The sequence below is a fragment of the Drosophila takahashii genome, chromosome 3R (assembly GCF_030179915.1).
Source record: "Drosophila takahashii strain IR98-3 E-12201 chromosome 3R, DtakHiC1v2, whole genome shotgun sequence".
NCBI classification, from domain to species: domain Eukaryota; kingdom Metazoa; phylum Arthropoda; class Insecta; order Diptera; family Drosophilidae; genus Drosophila; species Drosophila takahashii.
The window spans coordinates 21,830,386-21,848,814 of record NC_091681.1 but is presented as its reverse complement, the minus strand read 5'-3'; the positions used below and the strand labels follow the sequence as shown (position 1 = coordinate 21,848,814).

The 18,429-nt window shown below is 41.0% G+C and overlaps 1 protein-coding gene across 2 annotated transcripts in view; it reads left to right on the top strand.

Annotated features, from left to right (window-relative positions):
- Window positions 1-937: 937 nt before the first annotated feature.
- The window catches only part of Octalpha2R (alpha2-adrenergic-like octopamine receptor), a 54,979-nt gene continuing 37,487 nt past the window's right edge, over window positions 938-18,429 (top strand). For both annotated transcript variants that reach the window (XM_017141775.2, XM_017141774.2), the window contains exon 1: window positions 938-2,607. In XM_017141775.2, the coding sequence (XP_016997264.2) occupies window positions 1,768-2,607 (840 nt within the window). In that variant the 5' untranslated portion in view covers window positions 938-1,767. The remainder of the gene's footprint in view (window positions 2,608-18,429) is intronic.

Below are 18,429 nucleotides of genomic sequence, written 5' to 3'. Positions count from 1 at the left end.
GGGTTAAATGAGATAATGATGCTACCATTGTATTGATCTAATATCCAAATTAGAAAGTCCTTTCTTAGACCAATTTTATAGGCTCTGATCTATATTGCACGGAATCTACTCAAAAGTGTTTAAAGTCTTTTATTTATTTAGTTGTATATAGTATTTTATCTTTTTTAGCAGATAAAAAAAAAAATAAGTATGTGTGCTTAAAAAGCATTTAGTTTTTCCTCATGTAAATAAATATTTTCTATTTTGTTTGCAGATATTATTAAACACCATTTTTTAAATAATAGATGGGCTTTAATTGTTGGTATTACAACATTTTGTCACTTTATCAGTATACCCGCTTTAAATATATTTAAATTATTATTAGACCATCTAATCGTTTATATTTTGTATTTCTTTCTTACATTAATCATAAAAAAATAGTTTTCCTTGATTATTTTTTCCTTTATGGCACTTTCGATTAGCAGTGTTTCTTTTAATAAGCAATGATATAATGGTATTGACCGCCATAAACGAAGTACACGGTAAATATTAACATTTTATAATTGCTTTTTTGTTCATATTTGCCTGCTGCGTTATTTATTCGAGCAAAATATTGCTGTACTGTTTGCTTAGCCAGAAATTTAATCTGTTGACACCGCAACACTTGCCAATGGAATAGGTAAACAAAGGCGACCACTGCAAGTGCGGGACACTCAAGATGAGCATTTCAAATGAGCCCGCACATGGAAAACGACACCCACAAGTTGGATGATTTCGGAACCCGAAAGAGCGTCGGAAAATCAGAGAGAAACACAGAGAGGGAGAGAGAATTTCCCTAGGTGGAAAAACGACAACAAACGAACGAAGGCAGCCGCACACGAACGGCAAACTGACAATTGTGGACGGCGATTTTGGTAGCAAACTGGGCAGCGATGAAAGCGCCAGCGGATGGCGTTCAGTTAGGATGTGCAGTTCCAGCGGTGCGAACGTGTTCCGGGCGCGCCCATTGGCCAAGTAGCCGACAGAAGCCAAAAGATCCAACCAAATTTAGCCGACACGGCAACAGTTTCCTCTCAACGACAGAGCCAAAAAATGCCAACGCCTGATTGAGGGCCGAAATCGCGGGTCGCGCGTTTTTGTGTAAATAAACATAAGAAATTAGAAGAATCTAAAATCGAATATCAAGCGGAACAAAAACAGCATCCATCACAGGGATCCGCACAATTTATTTTTCGGTTTCAGTGGAAAATCACAAGTTATTCAATTAATTGCTAATGCCAGCGTGCGGAATGTCTGACTGATGAGTCGGCCAGAGGCGGACCCGTAACGCATACGCCATGTGAGCCGGATCGATGGGATCGTGTTCCGGCCAAGCCACAATGCCATCCTCCTGTAAATAGCCAGCAGCCTTTTCTACTCGCGTCTCTGTCATAATAAGTGTCCGTGTATCCACTGTAACACTGTACATACTGTAGACTCTAATTGATTAAACCACAATACAAAAAACCAAGCAAACCAAAACAAAACATAAAATAAATAAATACATAGAGGAAAGAAGCTCGCGTTTTCGCCGCAGAACGCGTCGCTCGCACACAAGTTTCGGTGCAAAACGGGTATAAATAATCGAAATAATATTCGAATGCTATGCTATATATGCTATAGGAATTAGTTAAATTATTAGGATTTAATCGATTGGAATTTCGCGCGCAATAAGATTTAATTATAAACACCGGCAGCATGGGACCAATCAGACTCTAGACTCTGGAATCCACAGAGTTAGTTAGACGAATGCAGATTCAGATCACCACAATGGATTATAGCCGACTGAATGCTAACATCAATACGGGCAACATCAGCACCGATGACTTTCTGGCCGTATTCACGACAGGAAAACCAGATAATGCCACCCTCAATCCGCCCCTGCTCAGTGTCGATGGTCAGCTGACCCTGCCCCCGGGATCCGGATCCGGATCGGGATTGGGATATATCAATGTGAACGACACGATATTCTTTCTGAATGGCAGCTTCTACAACAGCAGCCTTCAGATGGCGGCGGGATATTACAATCAGAGCGGCGGTTCGGGGGCGACATCCGGAAATCTAACCAATCCGAATCAAACAGAAGTCCACTGGGATGGCCACTATCCCAGTGGCTATACGCTCACCCACATTGTGATCGCCTCCGTTATCGTGACCATCCTGATGATCATCATCGTGGTGGGCAATATGCTGGTGATCATAGCCATTGCCACGGAGAAGTCGCTGAAGAACATACAGAACTGGTTCATCGCCTCGCTGGCGGTGGCCGACTTCTTTCTGGGCCTCATCATCATGCCCTTTTCGCTGGCCAACGAGCTGATGGGCTACTGGATCTTCGGCAGCTGGTGGTGCGACATCCACTCGGCGATGGACGTCCTGCTCAGCACCGCCTCGATCATGAATCTCTGCCTCATCTCGCTGGATCGCTACTGGAGCATCACCAAGGCCGTCGACTATCTGAAGTCAAGGACGCCGGCGCGGGCAGCCGTCATGATCACGGCGGTCTGGATAATGTCCGCCCTCATCTGCATACCGCCGCTCCTCGGCTGGAAGGTGAAGACGCCGGAGGGACCGCTGCCCAAGTGCTCGGTAAGTGCTCCCAAGTGCCAAGCCGCAATAATCCACATCCCATGCGAAATTGACGCCAATTGACGGCAATTGACGCTGCCCCACCGACAATCGAACAATGGAAATACAAGCGGGTTGTGGTTGTACTTGTGGAATTGAAAGGCATTATGTGTGCTGCCGGATTGGCTATTTTCTGGTTGATCGGGAATGAATGGAGGGTATTTATTTATTATGTTATCGACCTTACGCTATTTATTGTAGACACACATAAGGTACATTTGTTTAGAAAACTCTTGTTTAATTGTTGTGGGCCTTTTTTCTCTTCATTAAACTATTTATTATACACCTAACTAGTAGAGTAAAATGTGTCTACCGCACACATTTTCAAAGATCATGGAAAAGAATAAATGAAATTTTATTGTGTGTATCAAAATGTAGAAGAAATTTTTCAAATCGGATTATTAAATAACAAGTTATGAGCAAATAATGAAGTTCAAGCAGTGCTGAATGCATATCTCCAACTCCCCAGCACTTATTTAGACAAGTAAGACTATAGCGGTCTCTTTCGATTTTATTTTGCAATGTCTATTTGTACAGAAAATAATTTTGCAATACCCAAAAAAGATTTTTTTTGAATCGAGAATTTTAATGGGCCTATCTAAAAATATACCAATAATTATTTGATCATTCTAATTTTTCTATATCTACGTTTTATTTTTTTAAATTCTTACCAATTCACCGTTGCTATTTTTAGCCACTTTTCCTTGCCCAATTTAGTCGCTTTTTGCACGTCAATAGATGCCATCGTTGCCGAGTATTCATATTTGCAAACAATAAAGCGTCGAATGGCTAAAATGCTCAAATAGCAACATGCAAAGCGCAAAATTGCGGCCTCTTTCTATGCAAATTTGCAAGTTGCCGGCACAATTGTCAGATCGTTTGGTGGTTTTTCCCCCAATTCAAGCCAAAAACCCAACCCAACCCATCCCTCGATTCTTGGGTCACGCAGAGAATAAACGCAGAAATATTTATGCATATGAGTGGTGGATACATTCCGAGTGTGTCTAATTCCGCCAGCTCGAAGCCCCGACTGTCTAATACAGTCGAAAAGGCTCCAAGCCAGCCCCAAAAAGTAGGCTATAATCCATAGAAATATGCGCATTATCATGCGGGTCTGCCAGTTGCTGAATTTGAATTTCTGCGATGTACATGCAAACCCTCGAAACACAAGAGTGTGTGTGTGTGTGTGAGTGAGTGTTTGCTAGGGGGGAAAAGCGTCACAAACTAGCTGGAAAATTCACAAGAGAAATTCCTGGGGCCAAGGCAAGAAAACACATCACAGTAGAGCTGCCACAAACTGCTGTACTTGCTGCCCTGTTTTTCGGGAAAATTCTTTAAATTTTCGCCACAAATTGAAAACGTCCTTCAAAGGCGAATCGATGCAGTCACTCAATCTCACTACCTCACTCTACCACCCTCCCATCCATTCGGAGCCAGCGGCCAACGAGTGAAACATTCAATCACAGTGACTGACTGACCCCACCGACAGCTATTGGCACACAATTAGCCTTTTGGCCCCAGAGGAATTTCAGCTTTAAGTGGCCATTTTGCGCAATCGAATTCAGTGGCAGCAGTCGCAAACAATTTAAATCGTTTAAAAACTTAACAGTCTGGCAGAAAAACGCAGAAAAATGGCGGAGCAGTGAATAAAATGGTCAGCGGTGGGTTAAACCGCAATATTATTTATTGCAATCATGATAAATGCGGAGCAAAATGGAAAATGCAAATATCCCAGGGCATTCCCCTCCATATCATTTCTATCTGTATCTCTCGCCTGTCTCCAGAATTTTTGATTAATTTTTTTTTCATTTATATTTGTCTCTTTCCTCCCGCCGAATGACCAACACACACAAAACACACTCATTGGACAGTAAATAAAAAGAAAGCAAAAAAATGGTAGCAGAATATAATAATAGAGTGGAGAGCGAGAGCAGAACGAAATAAAGTATCCTAATATAGAAGAATGCTTACGTAAAGTTTGCCATTCAAATTAACCTTGAGACAATAAAGGCAGAAATGTGGGCCAGGAGCCAGAGGATCCAGAGGAGGCAGCGTTTTTATTTACGATGGCCAGCGTCCAGTTTCGCCGGCAAATGCTGGCACATTAATCAAGCCTAAGTGGCCCGGATAAAGTTCCGAGGCTCTGGCCAATGAACAAACATGTTTTTAGCGAATTTTTAAGCAGTCTAAACAACACAAAATGGCAATTTATAATGACAAAACTTTTGCACTTACGAACATGAGTTTCTGTTGTTCTTTCGCAACGCTCAAAGGCATCGATTACCGCCCTTAGCTCCTCAATCATTATCGCGGGGCACTCAAATTAGCTTGGTGGCGTTTTAGCCAACAAATGTCACAGCTACCGAGCCAACCGCTAAACCAATCAGCCAACTGACAACTACAAACTACAAACTACATAGAGAAGATTATTTTTTTTAAATAACCATATTTTCTGAAAGATCTTAGTCTTTTCACATTAAAATAAGGAAATGTGTATTTAAATTTAATAATTTAAAATGATAATATATTTAAACAAATTTTAACACTTGATATAATTTCCATTTAAATTTTTAACCTTCAGATAAAATTATAAAATATAAAATAAATAGAAAAGAAACTATAAACTAATTTATAAATAATTTTTAAAACTTAAATTCGCTATTTATCGAATTGAAATCCAACAGCAGATATTTGTTACAATTTTATCAATATACTAACACTTAAAAAAATGGTTAGTTTCCGGCTACAATTTTAAATATATAATTTTCTAAATTTTTTTAAAAATTCGGTATTACATTTTTAAATTTAGAAGTTATTGGTGGTTTTGTATACGCCATCTAGTAACTTGCTATATCTCAAATGTTAATAACCAGCAGATATTTACACATAGTTTATGGAATGTTAACTGGTACGATTTTACCAGTGAAAGCCCCAATTGAAATTGATTTTCGCTGTGCAGCGACAGTGAACGGGACATGGGTTCAGCTCTGTCCAATCATTAAGCATGTCTCCCGGCGAATTTTTCGAAAAGGAAATGCCTGTCGGCATTGGCCTTGTCCGGGGGCAGGCATGTAAAACCTCCAATTTGCTGGCCCAACAGGGGCTGATGGAGGAGGAGGATGAGGAGCAGGAGGCCCGGCGAGCCGAGTGGCATGGCCTGGTGAACATTTTAATTATGACACCATGTTGACATGTACGAAAATGTTGTTTGCCGTCGCCGTTGTCGTCGTCATCGTCGCACATTGAACCGCAATACAAGCCGCAGGGGAGGTGGCGAAAAACGGGTTGGCTGTGCGGCGGAGGCGCTGATTTGACACTTGCCCGCTCGATTTAATTAATAAAATAACATTTTAGAGCGCGTGATGACGCTGATTTCGAACCACTCGAGATTGTCTCGGCATTGAACTATTTTTGGGTTTTTTCTCGGGGCGAAAGGGGGTAAATATTTTGACGGGACGCATTTAATTGACATCATCTGGCGGTGGGTGGTGACTCAGCCTGATTAATGCCGAAACCTAATGAGGTATATCCCTGATATGCGTGCGTGGGTGGCATGTTATTTTTGGACGCATAATTCAGAGCCCCGCGGCGGGGCCCGAAAATCAACTGGCATTGTTCGCTTTCGTCGTAATGGCTGCAATTTTGCTCAGCAAGTGCCTCAATCTGGGCTCCGACAAATCTACAAATAAACATACAAAAGGCCGCTTATTGAATGGAGTGGCTGCTCGGCTCTGCGCCCCAAGACCAAGCTGAAGAAGAAATTCTAATTCCAAGAAACTTCATTATTCACTTCCCCAACCCCCAAGGAGCTGCCGGCCATTGTGTCCTTTGTGCAGTGCGGTGCCAAAGGGTCGCACAATGGACCTTATTATAATCCGTAAAGGGGCAAACACTTTATTGAAATATTAATCGAATATTATATACCATTTTACGGAACGAACTGGCACAAAAGCCAGCCATCACACAATGGAGCAACAAATGGCCAGGATCAATCGGCTTTTGGCCCTAGAGGAACTTTACATCCAAACCCCCTCTTAAAATCCCAGCGAAAGTTTTGAGTAGTTAAGACAAAAAACCTTGAAACTGGCAAGGGTTCTTCTGCGAGTCTCAAATTACGAACCAACAGTGCGTGTGTGTAATGTAATGTGTAATGCGATGATATGCGGCAGCACAATAACGACTTAAGTCATTGCCTAAGTAGCTCATTAGCGTCAGTTTTTTTTCTGCTATGACGGCACTTTAAAGGAAATTAAGAGAGAACCCGGCGAGTGAAAAACCCTACGTAATAATGGCATTTTTTACCCTCAACCTCAATGTCGTGGCCGGCGGCAATGTCGAGCTGCAAGGGCTTTAAGTTGACATTGAGCCTGGACCTGGGTTCTCGGTTCTGGGTCCTAGAAGACCAAGTCCAAGTCCACGACGTCCAAAGTGTGTGCGTGAGCCTGGGCACTTTTGATATTTTCTCATTATTCCGTACATGTGCATGTTGAGGCTGTAATTCTCGTTAGGTCTTTGTTACATTTCATACACTTGACTTGCTCGGCTTGAAGACTGCTGACTGCCTGCCTGCCTGCTTGTTGTTTCTGTACTTACATTTGCCATCCTAGATGCGCATGTGTGTGCGAGAGTAGCCCTTTATGTTGGCTAAAGTATTTTACATTTTTTCTTTATTTATTTATTTTTTCTTCTCGGTTTTTTTGGCAGCATTTTCATGCAAAAGCAGGCAAAGCAAAGAAATGCCAGGGCCCGCTGCGAAAAAAGGTTCAAGAGCAGCGAGCTAATGGGCTTAGTCCTTGAGATACTTTCCCTAGTAGCCGGGTTCGGATATGCTTGTGTATCTTGCCCTGCACTTGGGGAAAAAAATGAAAGTATTCGCTAGTTAGTTTAAAAACTCGGCGGATAGCACATATTTTCATCGCACTCACTTTTTTGCTGCTTTAACTTTTTCGCCTGCAATGCAAATCAAAGAGCTTTGTTTTACTGTTGAATAATTTACTTATGTGTGTTGTTAAGAGTTTTAAATTGATTACCAACACAATGCAAAAAAAAATCTTTTTTTTCATGTTGATTTCATTAATATTACATGGGTTGTAATCGAATTTACAGCTTTGTCTTTTAAAAGGAACTCCATTTATTTGCTTTAACAAAAACTACGAAATAAATCAATATTTTCATTGAAAATTGAAATGTATTTAAAAAATTAAATAGGTTTACCATTACTTATTTATTATTTTTTGAGATGTAACAACCCATTCCTGGTTTATGGTTTTTCTCCCACTGTGTATTGTAGGTTAGTGTGCTTACTATGTGCCCCCAACCACGTTTCCACATCGTTGGAAAAGTTCACTTTTCTCGGCCATTACGGTTTGAAATGGCTTTTATGATCATAATCAGTGGCATTTATTTTCGAGGAGCAACCAGGAGTTTTGGGAGCGGAGACAGCAACATTTACGCATTGAACTGCGTTATTACATCCTTGATTTGTTTATAACAGGAAATTATTAAAGAAAATATATATATGCGGCAAAGCAGCTGGGTAAAATCAGGACGAAATCAAATAACAAGCACACGCCCCGCTTACATTCGTTCGTTCCTCTTTTTTTCTGTTGCTTTTATTTTATATTCTTGTATTATTTTTTTTGGCTGCTCGAATCGTTTGCTAATTTCCGCTCGCCGCGCACTCATCGCCGCTGACATTACAGATAGAAGGATGTTGTTGTTGGCGAGCGTCAAACAACTGGCGGCAATGCGAAAAAATGAAATGAAACACTGAGGAGGACATCCTTTGCCTTTGAATGGCCACCACAAGGCATATGCCTTGGCATTTTATGCGTGGCATAGGCAAATATTGACATTTTAGCTTATGGCGCACGCACCACTAACTGGCGCCCGCCATTTTTTCAGCCCAGTTCCCTCGCAGCTCGAAACTCAGACTCTCATCGTTGGTTAAATTAAATTACAGAGCAATTCTTTCCGGCTGCTTTCGGGTCCCTCTGTTTGTCAGTGTGTGTGTGCGAGTGTGCCTCGTTATTGTGAGTGCTGCACGTATACCATTTGTGGTCTTCCCATACATGGAAAGAAATTCAATTAGCCTCTGCCCAATTACCAATTTACGAATATGTAATTATTTGTTAAACAGTTCATTTGAGCTAAGATTTAGATTGAAAAGTTAAGTTAAAAAATGTATTTATTTCATTGAATGAATATACTATTTTTACAATTTTTTATGTGAATATTCTATTTTCCAAAACAATAAAAATGTATTTTTAATATCACCACAAAATGTATTAGACATTCTAAATTGAAGAAATCTATTTTGAAAAAATTAGAGAAATTCCCTTTTCAAAGTCCAAGTATTTTGTTTGTTTGTTTATAAATATTTTAAATAAAACTCCTACAGCCAAACTTCAAGTACTTTTTCCCTCCGTGTACCATGTACATTGTACACATCCCAACCCAGATTTTCATCCCCGACTCGAGAACTGCCATATGCAGTGCAGCCGCTCATTGGCATTTGTCATGCTCGGGCAGAAACTTAAAGTCGGCACAAGTTGAACTTCATTTGGACCCGGAACCCGGATATATCTGGAGCACATCCCCACCGCTTCCCCTCCAGGGGCTTATCCCCCTTATCATGGCTGTCGCGTATTTCGCCAATGGCTTCTTTTTGTACTCCTCGTTCAGAGGTTTTTTTGTAAGGGAGCGCGTGTGTCTGGCAGCTTGGGGAACTTTTCGTGCTGCTCGCCCCGTCGGTTTGATTAAAATAAAGCCAAGTTTCTAAGCCCGGATTAGTGTCCGAATTATTATTATTTTTTCATTCTTCTCTCTGTTATTTTTCGGTGAGGAATAACGCGTTCTCAGTCAATTGTTTGGCTTCGTGGCTTAGTCAGCTGGCGTTTATTTATTTATTTTGTAGCGTTCCGTGGATGTTCCTTAAAGTCGCTCGCTCGCTCGTTCTTTACACAATTTGCATTGCATACTTGCGGAGGCTGTCTGAAAAGTTTTTTATTGCATTCCATAAAATGCAGGGCAGGGACCCAAACTCCATTTTTCCCGGAGCCAAAACACAGGGATCCATTCGTGTGTCCTCTTATCGCATCCAAGTACTTTGCCCCGAAAAGTTTGCCCGAGATAGACGTTATACACGTTGTATGTAAGTATATTTGTATGCATGCAACTCTGTTGTGGAGCTGATGTCATCTCGGATGAAATATAATTCCTTTGCCAAAGTTTAATATCATTATTTTTGTTTCGGCTGCTGGGTTCGTGCGAAAAGCGTCTGAGAATTTCGCACGCGTATTAACTTTCACTTGCCAGGCAACATAAACAAGCTTAAAGCACTGGCCACAATGCCAACTGAAGCAGATTTGCTATTTATGAGCTTCCCACAAGAATCCTGGCCCTGAATCTGCTGCCGCTGTTCCTGCTGCCTAAGTAAATTATACTCGCCAAAATAAATTGAAGAAAACAGGCCGCAAGAGCTGGAAAATGGAGAATGGGGCGAAAAACAGACGGAGATGAAAGCAAAACTCTTTTACAATTGACTTGCGTTCCGCTGATGCTAATTGAATTAAAATCCATTGGAAAGTTGTTGTCTGCCCCGCCATTTGGCCCAAAGGAATAAACGGAAAACTCGATTGGATGATGACAGCCATTGCACAGGGAAAAATAATATAATGTAATATGAACTATAATATGAATACTAAATATAAATATAATGGGTATAAAGGGGATTCAAATATCTTCTATTGTTATAAAAAAATATTTATTGGTACTCTGCATATCATTTTCAATTTAATAATTTTATAAAATTTATGAAATAATTTCTTGTGTGCCTTTGGACAGCTGAAAGGGTCAAAGTTAATTTATTGCAGAATGCGGGAGTTTTTGGACTTCTGTGGGCACTGTTTGGCAATCGTAAAGTCAAATGGCGTCTAATTGGCAAAACAAGCGGAAAATCGCAAATTAAAACAGAATCTCACCAAGTCCGAGAGTCAAAGTTGGAAATAAATTTGTCTTGGCCGTTCCGAGAGGACCTCTGCAACACAAATAAAACAAATTGCGCATACGCCCCGCAGCCGCTTTAGTTCTGCCCTGTGATTTTCACTGCCCGAGCGGAGCTTTAATAAAGAAAGCCAAATAAAACGAAATGAAATATTTTCCGGACTCGTTTTCCATTTAAGGGCCTGGCGCCTAGGATTTTTGTTGGCCAAATGCCAGCATGTTGCCCATAATTAAAGAGTAAGCCGGCTGCACTTAATTTTACACGCATGACCCAACACCAATCGCCTTTCGATACGATCATATAATTCTCTACCGGAAAAAATAAAGAAGACCGAAGCGAAAAAATCGCTTGACATTTATGACAACATTTGCACACATGAACACCATAAATTAACTTCACGCAAAAACTTTCCGCCATCCGCTGTCATAACAATGTCAAAACTTAAATATTGACAATGCCATTGACATCGACATCGCCATCGACATTTGCCCGTGCACCGCTCTGTTTAGCCGCGCTCAGCTTTTATGGCCACGCATAATTTTTCCATATTTTCAGCTGGCTAAAAGTCAGAGAAAACCCTTTCACACGCCATGGGCTCGACTTTGGTTTTCGGTTTTCGGTTTCAGGCTTTCGGTTTCAGTCTTTCGGCTTTGACTTTGCTGGCTTTTATGTGCAAATTGCGCGCAGTAAATAAAAATAAATGAGTATGAAAATTTTTTACTCCCATCAGCAGTATTTTTTTATTTGCTCGCCGAGAGTTCAAGACCATGTGTGTTGTACGTTGGTCCCTCTGCCCTCTTCCCTTTGCTCTCTGCTGGCACCTCCTCCATAATAATCGTAATGAATGGCTTATCACGCCAGCTGGCGTTGTCACCATCGTCATCGCCATCGCCATAGCCATATAGCTGTGAGTCTGGCGCCTTTGTTGGTTCGATACACCACCCATATGTGGGTGGCTGGGAATCGGGCTGGAATCGCGGGAAACGGTTAATAAACGAAAGAGTTATGCAGTTGGCAGGCGAAAGCTAAGGCGTCGCGAAATTGAGGAATCCCGTGAATCCCGGTGAAAAACTCCTCGCACGATCCAACAATAAAATGAAATTTAGCAATTCAATTTAATGCGTTATTTGTCGTATAAATTTTTATACCGTGCCGGGCATATTGATTTACTTTTACTTTTTTACTTAAGTGAAAGAAAGTGGAAAACTGGCGGGGCCGAGATAATTGCCAGTTGAGTCAGCACACATGGGACGCACCATATGAAGATTTATGGCCGCACCGAAATCAAACACCAATTTCGCCATTCATTAAACTCAACTTTTGAGTGCTTGCTTTAAGGTTTTGCTTTACTCGGAGAGCATTATCAGCATTGGCCAGGAGCAGGAACACAATCCTTGGTCCTTGGCACTTTGTCGCATAAACATAAACACTTACAAATTCGGCGGCAAAAACGAATGGGGCTACCACCAGCCAACCGGCGTAAAAACAAAACCGGCAACCACACCAACAACAACGTGGGGAAAATGGAGCAGAATTATTTTTTGTGTTGTTTTATTTTCACTCGCAGGCGGCATAATCCATTTTGAATAAAATTCCGAATGAACAGACACGGCAAAGGAGCCGAACAGGCTTCGAGAATAAGGAAAACACTGGAAAAACAGTAATGAAGTTAAATATGGAACCTTGAGATGGTAAAAATATTTATTATCTAGTAGAAAAGACCGAAAAACAATTCATTCTTTGATTTTATATAAATTATATTGATTAAATATTTGGTATTGTGTAGTCACAGTTCTTCTATTTTTAAAATATTACTTCAAATATCTAAAACTATTTGCTAATAAATATTTCTATGCAACTAACTTTTAAACAAGTTATTTATTTAATTTTAAAGGATATAAATATATGATTTCAAGAAATTTCCAATAATCAAATTTAATTTTTATTAGCAACTCATTACATTACCAAATGAAATACTTGGTTAGTTTATTTAAAGTTGCCAAAAACATCCCAAGTTAAGAATAGAGTACTGATAACTATTTTATTATTATTCCCTCAGTGTACCGTAAGCAGGAGGCTGTTGAAATCCGGCCGCATCCTTTGTTCTGACGGTCGGCGCTTGCCTTTTTTTTGGCGTTTGTCGAAGGCGATGCCAGCACACTTAAAACATGAGCACGAAAAACATTTACATAAAATCGTCTTAAAGTATTTGCGCGCCTCATCGTCGCTGGCAAAAGGAAAAGCGGAAAAACGGGAAAAGCGAAGGGACTCTGATGCGCCCGTAGGCCAAATAAATTACACAAAATGTCGTCGGGCCCCATTTCTGTGGGCCATTTTGTGCTATTAAATATGGTGAAGTGGGGCGGACCAATAAAAAAAGGAAAGTGAGGGGAGCGGGCGAGGGAGCACAGGGAAAAGGGGCCCAAAAGAAATTATAGAAATTGCATTTATTCGGCAAAAGCATGAATAAGTTTTTAATTTGCATTGCGCTCTTAATTCAGTGTACCATAATCTGGCACTAAATGCGAACATAATTACCCCAAGCGGCGAGATAAACTTTCGTTTGTGCGAATTGAATTTAATTTGCCAGCTGAAATTGCATTGCGTAAATGAATTTGTAGTTTAATTTGCTGCCTTTGCGCCGGGGTAACTTTGGAATCAACTTTTTCACTCGCCGCACATGTCGTTGGGGAGCCGTTTGGCCACCAGAGAAATCAAAAAAGTTCAAAATTAAATGAGACAGAAGAGCCATAGAAGGCGGAGAGCAGCAGCAGTAGCAACAGCAGCACAAGGCCACACAGGAGGTGGCAAGGTCCTTGTTGCCACACAGACTTCGCCCCTCTAGCTGCAACTTTGGCCCCGAGTATCATTGACTCAATGGGGCCCAGATTCAATTTAGCATATATGAGTTTAATTTCGACATTCATAAATCCAAACCAAAGCCCCCGGATGATTCATGTAGTCTCTTTCTCCCTCTGCCCGCCTAATTATGCAAAAATTGGCCCGCCTTCCATCTCGCACTTTTTATTGCCGGGGCTCTACTCCCTTGGGTCAATTTTAATTACGCTCATTTGGAGCCTTTTAATGTAAATGAAAAACAAAATGGAAAAAGCGTAAGGAAAATACAGAGCAGAGCAGAACAGAAAAAAACCAAACAAAACAAAAGTAAGAGAAATCGAGGAAATTTTAAATTAAAAACAACAAGCCGTAAAGCAGGGCGTGTAAAATTTGACAGCGGCAACGAAGTGAAAATTGCCCGAGCATAATTGAGAGAAAACCCGCATCAGCCAGAAGTCACACTTCTTTTTCGACTTTTGTGCATAATTAAAAAAATATGCACATTGACATTTGAGGACAGACCATGTCATAAATATTAATTTCCTTTTCCCTGCCTTTTTTTCGGTTCTTAAAAAATTCCGTTGGCGTGTTTTGCATGCTGGTTAAGCCTTTGCCTTTGCTTTTGACTTGCTTACCTCATTCGTCTGGTAATTCGTCCTCCGGCGTCCTTGCATATTTGCTGTGAGCTTTCAGAAATCCATCTAATTTTGCATGCCAAAAGGGAACATTCCCTCAGACCCATTCAGTGTTCATTCCATTCCTGCATCTGCTCCTGCTCCTGCCCTGTGTGTATAATCGTCAATCATCATAATTCCGGGCACTTTGCCGCACACGTTGCGCATACGCCCCCTATGTCGATGGCTCATTTTTACAAATGAAGCGCATTTTACAGTTCACTTTAATGTTGGCCATAAAAGCAAGAGCCAAGGCATTGCCGTTGCCATTCCTTTGTCTTTCATTAACACGCCCGGCAGGATGAAGACGAATGGCAGTGTAAAGAGGGATATTTTCTCGGGGGGGGTGGGAAAGTAAAGTGAAAGAGGAGATTCAGGAGGAATTTCACTCCCTGGGAGACAAATGAAAAGAAGCTGGTTTGGCCAACCCCATCGCCTTGCATTCATTTGCGCTTTGTGTGCGGCGCCAAGGTTTTATTGAGTTATTGTTGCCATTGTTGGCACTAAGCCCGACCTCAGTTTTTTCACCATCATCATCCTCAGCAGGAAATGGCGCACTCATTGCGAAGCTCTGATCATTTCCCCTTTGCCCAGTCGAGCTTAAAAGTGCATTTGGAAAGTGCCTGATTTTTGGTGCCGAATCTTTACAGAAAGTAAAAGCACCATTCCACTTTTTCGGCCACATGTTGAGAACGCGATAAATTCCAAACCCACACACACCACTCATCCTTTCTTGACTGTCACAGCCCCTTTCCTGTACCATTTCTATTATATTTTATTCTGTTCTGTTCCACTCTGCTGGCATTTTTATTTCATTTGGCTTTATGAAATTAGTAAATGCCAGGCCGTTGTTGCTGCTCCAAGGAATTTGATGCCATCAAGGAGGGGTGGGCAAATAATATAGAATGGGAAAAAACCCAAGGATGGAGAAGACAAAGCTGCCCTTGCGTTGCTCTCGTTGTTGTTGTGCGAATAAACGTTAAAATATGATTTGATATTATGGCCAGGACGGCAGCCATGTAGCTTTGCCATTTGTTATCCTTTTTATGAATTCGAGAGTGCCATGATACCACAAAGCACGCTCCGGAGATGGAGTGCTTCGCATCAATGGCATTTTGATTGCAAATATTAAGTCATTCGGCAGGCGATGCTGAGTAGATGCCCTGACCCGAGGCAACAAGTGGTGGTATCTTTGGTTAACAGGGCTACTTTAATATTGAAAAAAGGATTCCGATTAAATAGGAAATACCTTACATCAAAACATAACGAATAAGGTCAGGACGGTGAGCAGATTAAGAAACCAGAATTAAAATCATTTTTTAATATTAATCATTTTATATCCTGCAATTTTTATTATCTTCTTTTAAAACTAATTTTGTTTTAAATAACCATAAATAACTATCAATTTGTTCAAAGTAAAATATGTATTTTAATCCTTATGAGATCTTCAGCAGGAAATTTATTTTTTTTAATTTTAATCTAAATAAACACTTTATTTAGTCATATAGCTAAAACTTAAGGTTTTTGTTTGAGTATTCTTAAAGGTAAAAATTCAAGAAAATAATTCTTGGTTGGGGAACAACAAACATAACATTCACACTACGCAAGGATTCCCTTGATTTCCCACCGCTGGCTGTGATTCTGACCGCATTCCGACGTATGCTCTGCGTCAGTCGCTCTTGCCGATCATAAACTTGCCACACACTGCTAAAGTATAGGCAAATAAATAAGACGGCGACAGTGGTGTCCGGAGGAGAAGAAGACAGGCATGTCTCAACCCCTGGCGCACCCAAACCAATCCCATTTGCAGCACCTTCAACCTATGCTCTGCACTTGTCTTCCGAGGAACCCTAGAAACGAGGAACAAGGAGCACAGGGAACAAGGAGCAGGGAACAACTCACAGCACACATATCATTTGTCTGTCTGTCTTCTGCCCGCCCGTGTGTGTCCTTGTGTATTTTTCTCTCATTGTTGCTATACTTGTAGTTGTATTTGTTGATTGTAGTTTGTTGCCGCCTTCGTTGTCGTGTTTGTGGTTACACTTTGCGTCCTGTGTGTGCGTGTGTGAGTGTGCACTTTGCCTCCCGCGTTAACCCGCTTTTCCCCAGTAACCAAACCAGTAACCAGAAACCCACCCGGCGTATACGTACTTTTTTTTCCAGCCTTTTGCATGCGGTCGACCCCTGCCGTGTGTTAGTGTGGGTGTGCGAGTGCGAGTGCGGATAACTGCGCATATGTGTGCGTTGGCCTATTGTACTAATAGGCAACACTATCGTATTTTAACAGCTTTTATTTACATGTACGCGCAGAAAGAAAAATAACTTTTACTTGTCCTTGCGGCGGGAGTGCACTTAAATAAAATCCGTAAGATTTTATACTTTAAATATATAAGTTAAAGTCGCCTGTAATTTTAGGATTTTTGCCTTCAATAAATGAATTAAAAACCTTAATACTTTAGCTCTATTTATCTTTCTTTTGAATTAAATCAGATAAAGCGACATACATTAAATATTTCCAATTTCACTTTTAAAAATATAATATTAAAGACGCTTGTTAATATTCTTAGATCTAATTATCTTATCGTTTGGAGATAATTAAAATATTTTAAAAAATAAATTTAATTAATAGGTACACAAATTTTAAAATAAAATCCATTTTTTTTTTTTTTTTATTGTTTAGCTTTATTTTTCAATTGCTTTTATGTAGAACTTAATTTTGCAGCTGGCTTCGCCTTTAATCGCTCGCAGTTCACTTTATGAATTAAAAGGGACCCGTCTGTCAGTCAGTCATTTACTCAGTGAGTCAGTCAGTCATTCAGTCGCCCACTTATCCACATGTCATCCACGGAGAGGCGGGACTTCCACTTGGCGCTCCGTCCGCCGGTCTTCCGTCCGCAGTCCTCCCTCCTCCGTCCCTCGACCACCGTTCTCGACTGTGACCCGGTCCCGACATGATTGGCATTTTCAAGCGTCAGTTCAGACCGCCGGTCTGCCGTCCTTATTCCCGTGTCTAGATGTATGGCCCTTTGTTAACACATTTCCCCCATTCTTCGATACTCGGTGTTTTTCCTTTTTTTTTTTTGCACACTGATAAAAATGGTGAAATGACAGGTTTTATAATTGGCGATAAAATGCCATTAACAAGGGACATTGTGGGTCCTGTCCGGAATGCGATGCCCACTGGTCACGTGTTTGCCGTGCCACCTGCTCAGCCTGCCCGCTTTTTGAGTGGCATGCCACACAGACTCACAGAATCCGTGAGCTTATAATAGCATCCACATCAGCTGCAGCTGATGTCGGGTCTTCTTAAAGCCTTTCTTTAAACTTTCCACTTCGAGGATTGAGAGTGTGTGACCGAGGCCAAATAAAGTGATGAGTAATAAATTGCCTTTTTGGGCTGTTAAGCATGTGAAGTCAATAAAATTTTTAATGGCTTTGTAGCACTCGACTTGCCTTTAATAACTCAAAAAGGAAAAGAGAAAGCAGACGGCAGCCGAAATGAAAGTTATGCTCACAGTTGAGCGGGTAATTCAACTAGGAGGCAGCGCCCCGGTTTCCGGTTGATACTTTCACATCCATCGGTCAGGGAGCCGGGCGGAAGTAGCAAGTAACACAACTTCCGGCGTCGGGCGCCAGTAAACTGTAATAAACACTAAAACGTAAAATGCTGTTGCACAGACTCAACTTGCCATCCCCTCCCTGCCGTTCAGAGTGCCATTTGACTGACAAATGTGGCCAAGGAAATGGCAAGGAAATTAAAACAAATATAAAATTCTAGCAGCTAGGCAGACGCAGCAACACCCACAGAATAACAACAACAACAAAGGAGGCACTAAGGGAAAAAGCTGTAGTTTGAATAATTTTTTAATATTTTAAATATCTCTTAGTAATCGCAATTAACAAATAATAACCAAAAAATTATTTCATTTGACTCCTGATTTCTTTCTTTACATTAAGGTTAAATATTTTGTTTTAATCTGAACAATTTTCTTAATATTCTATTATACAAGAATTTATTCTCAGTGCCTTTAGGACTCTGGACAAACTTGCCGGGCGAAATGAGAATAAATATGGGGCTAACTTTTTTGCTGGGGTTTGAATGCGGGGTTGGCTGGCGGTTCGGTTCTTTCTCTGTTGCGCTAGTCATTTGCCATAAAAGTCAACAACTTTCCCTGGCGCAACGCTGATAAAGGCCAGCCCATGACAGCCGGCTTCCTTTTGGCCCCGCCCATTCATTTCGATTGAATTACGCGTAATCGTTGCGAG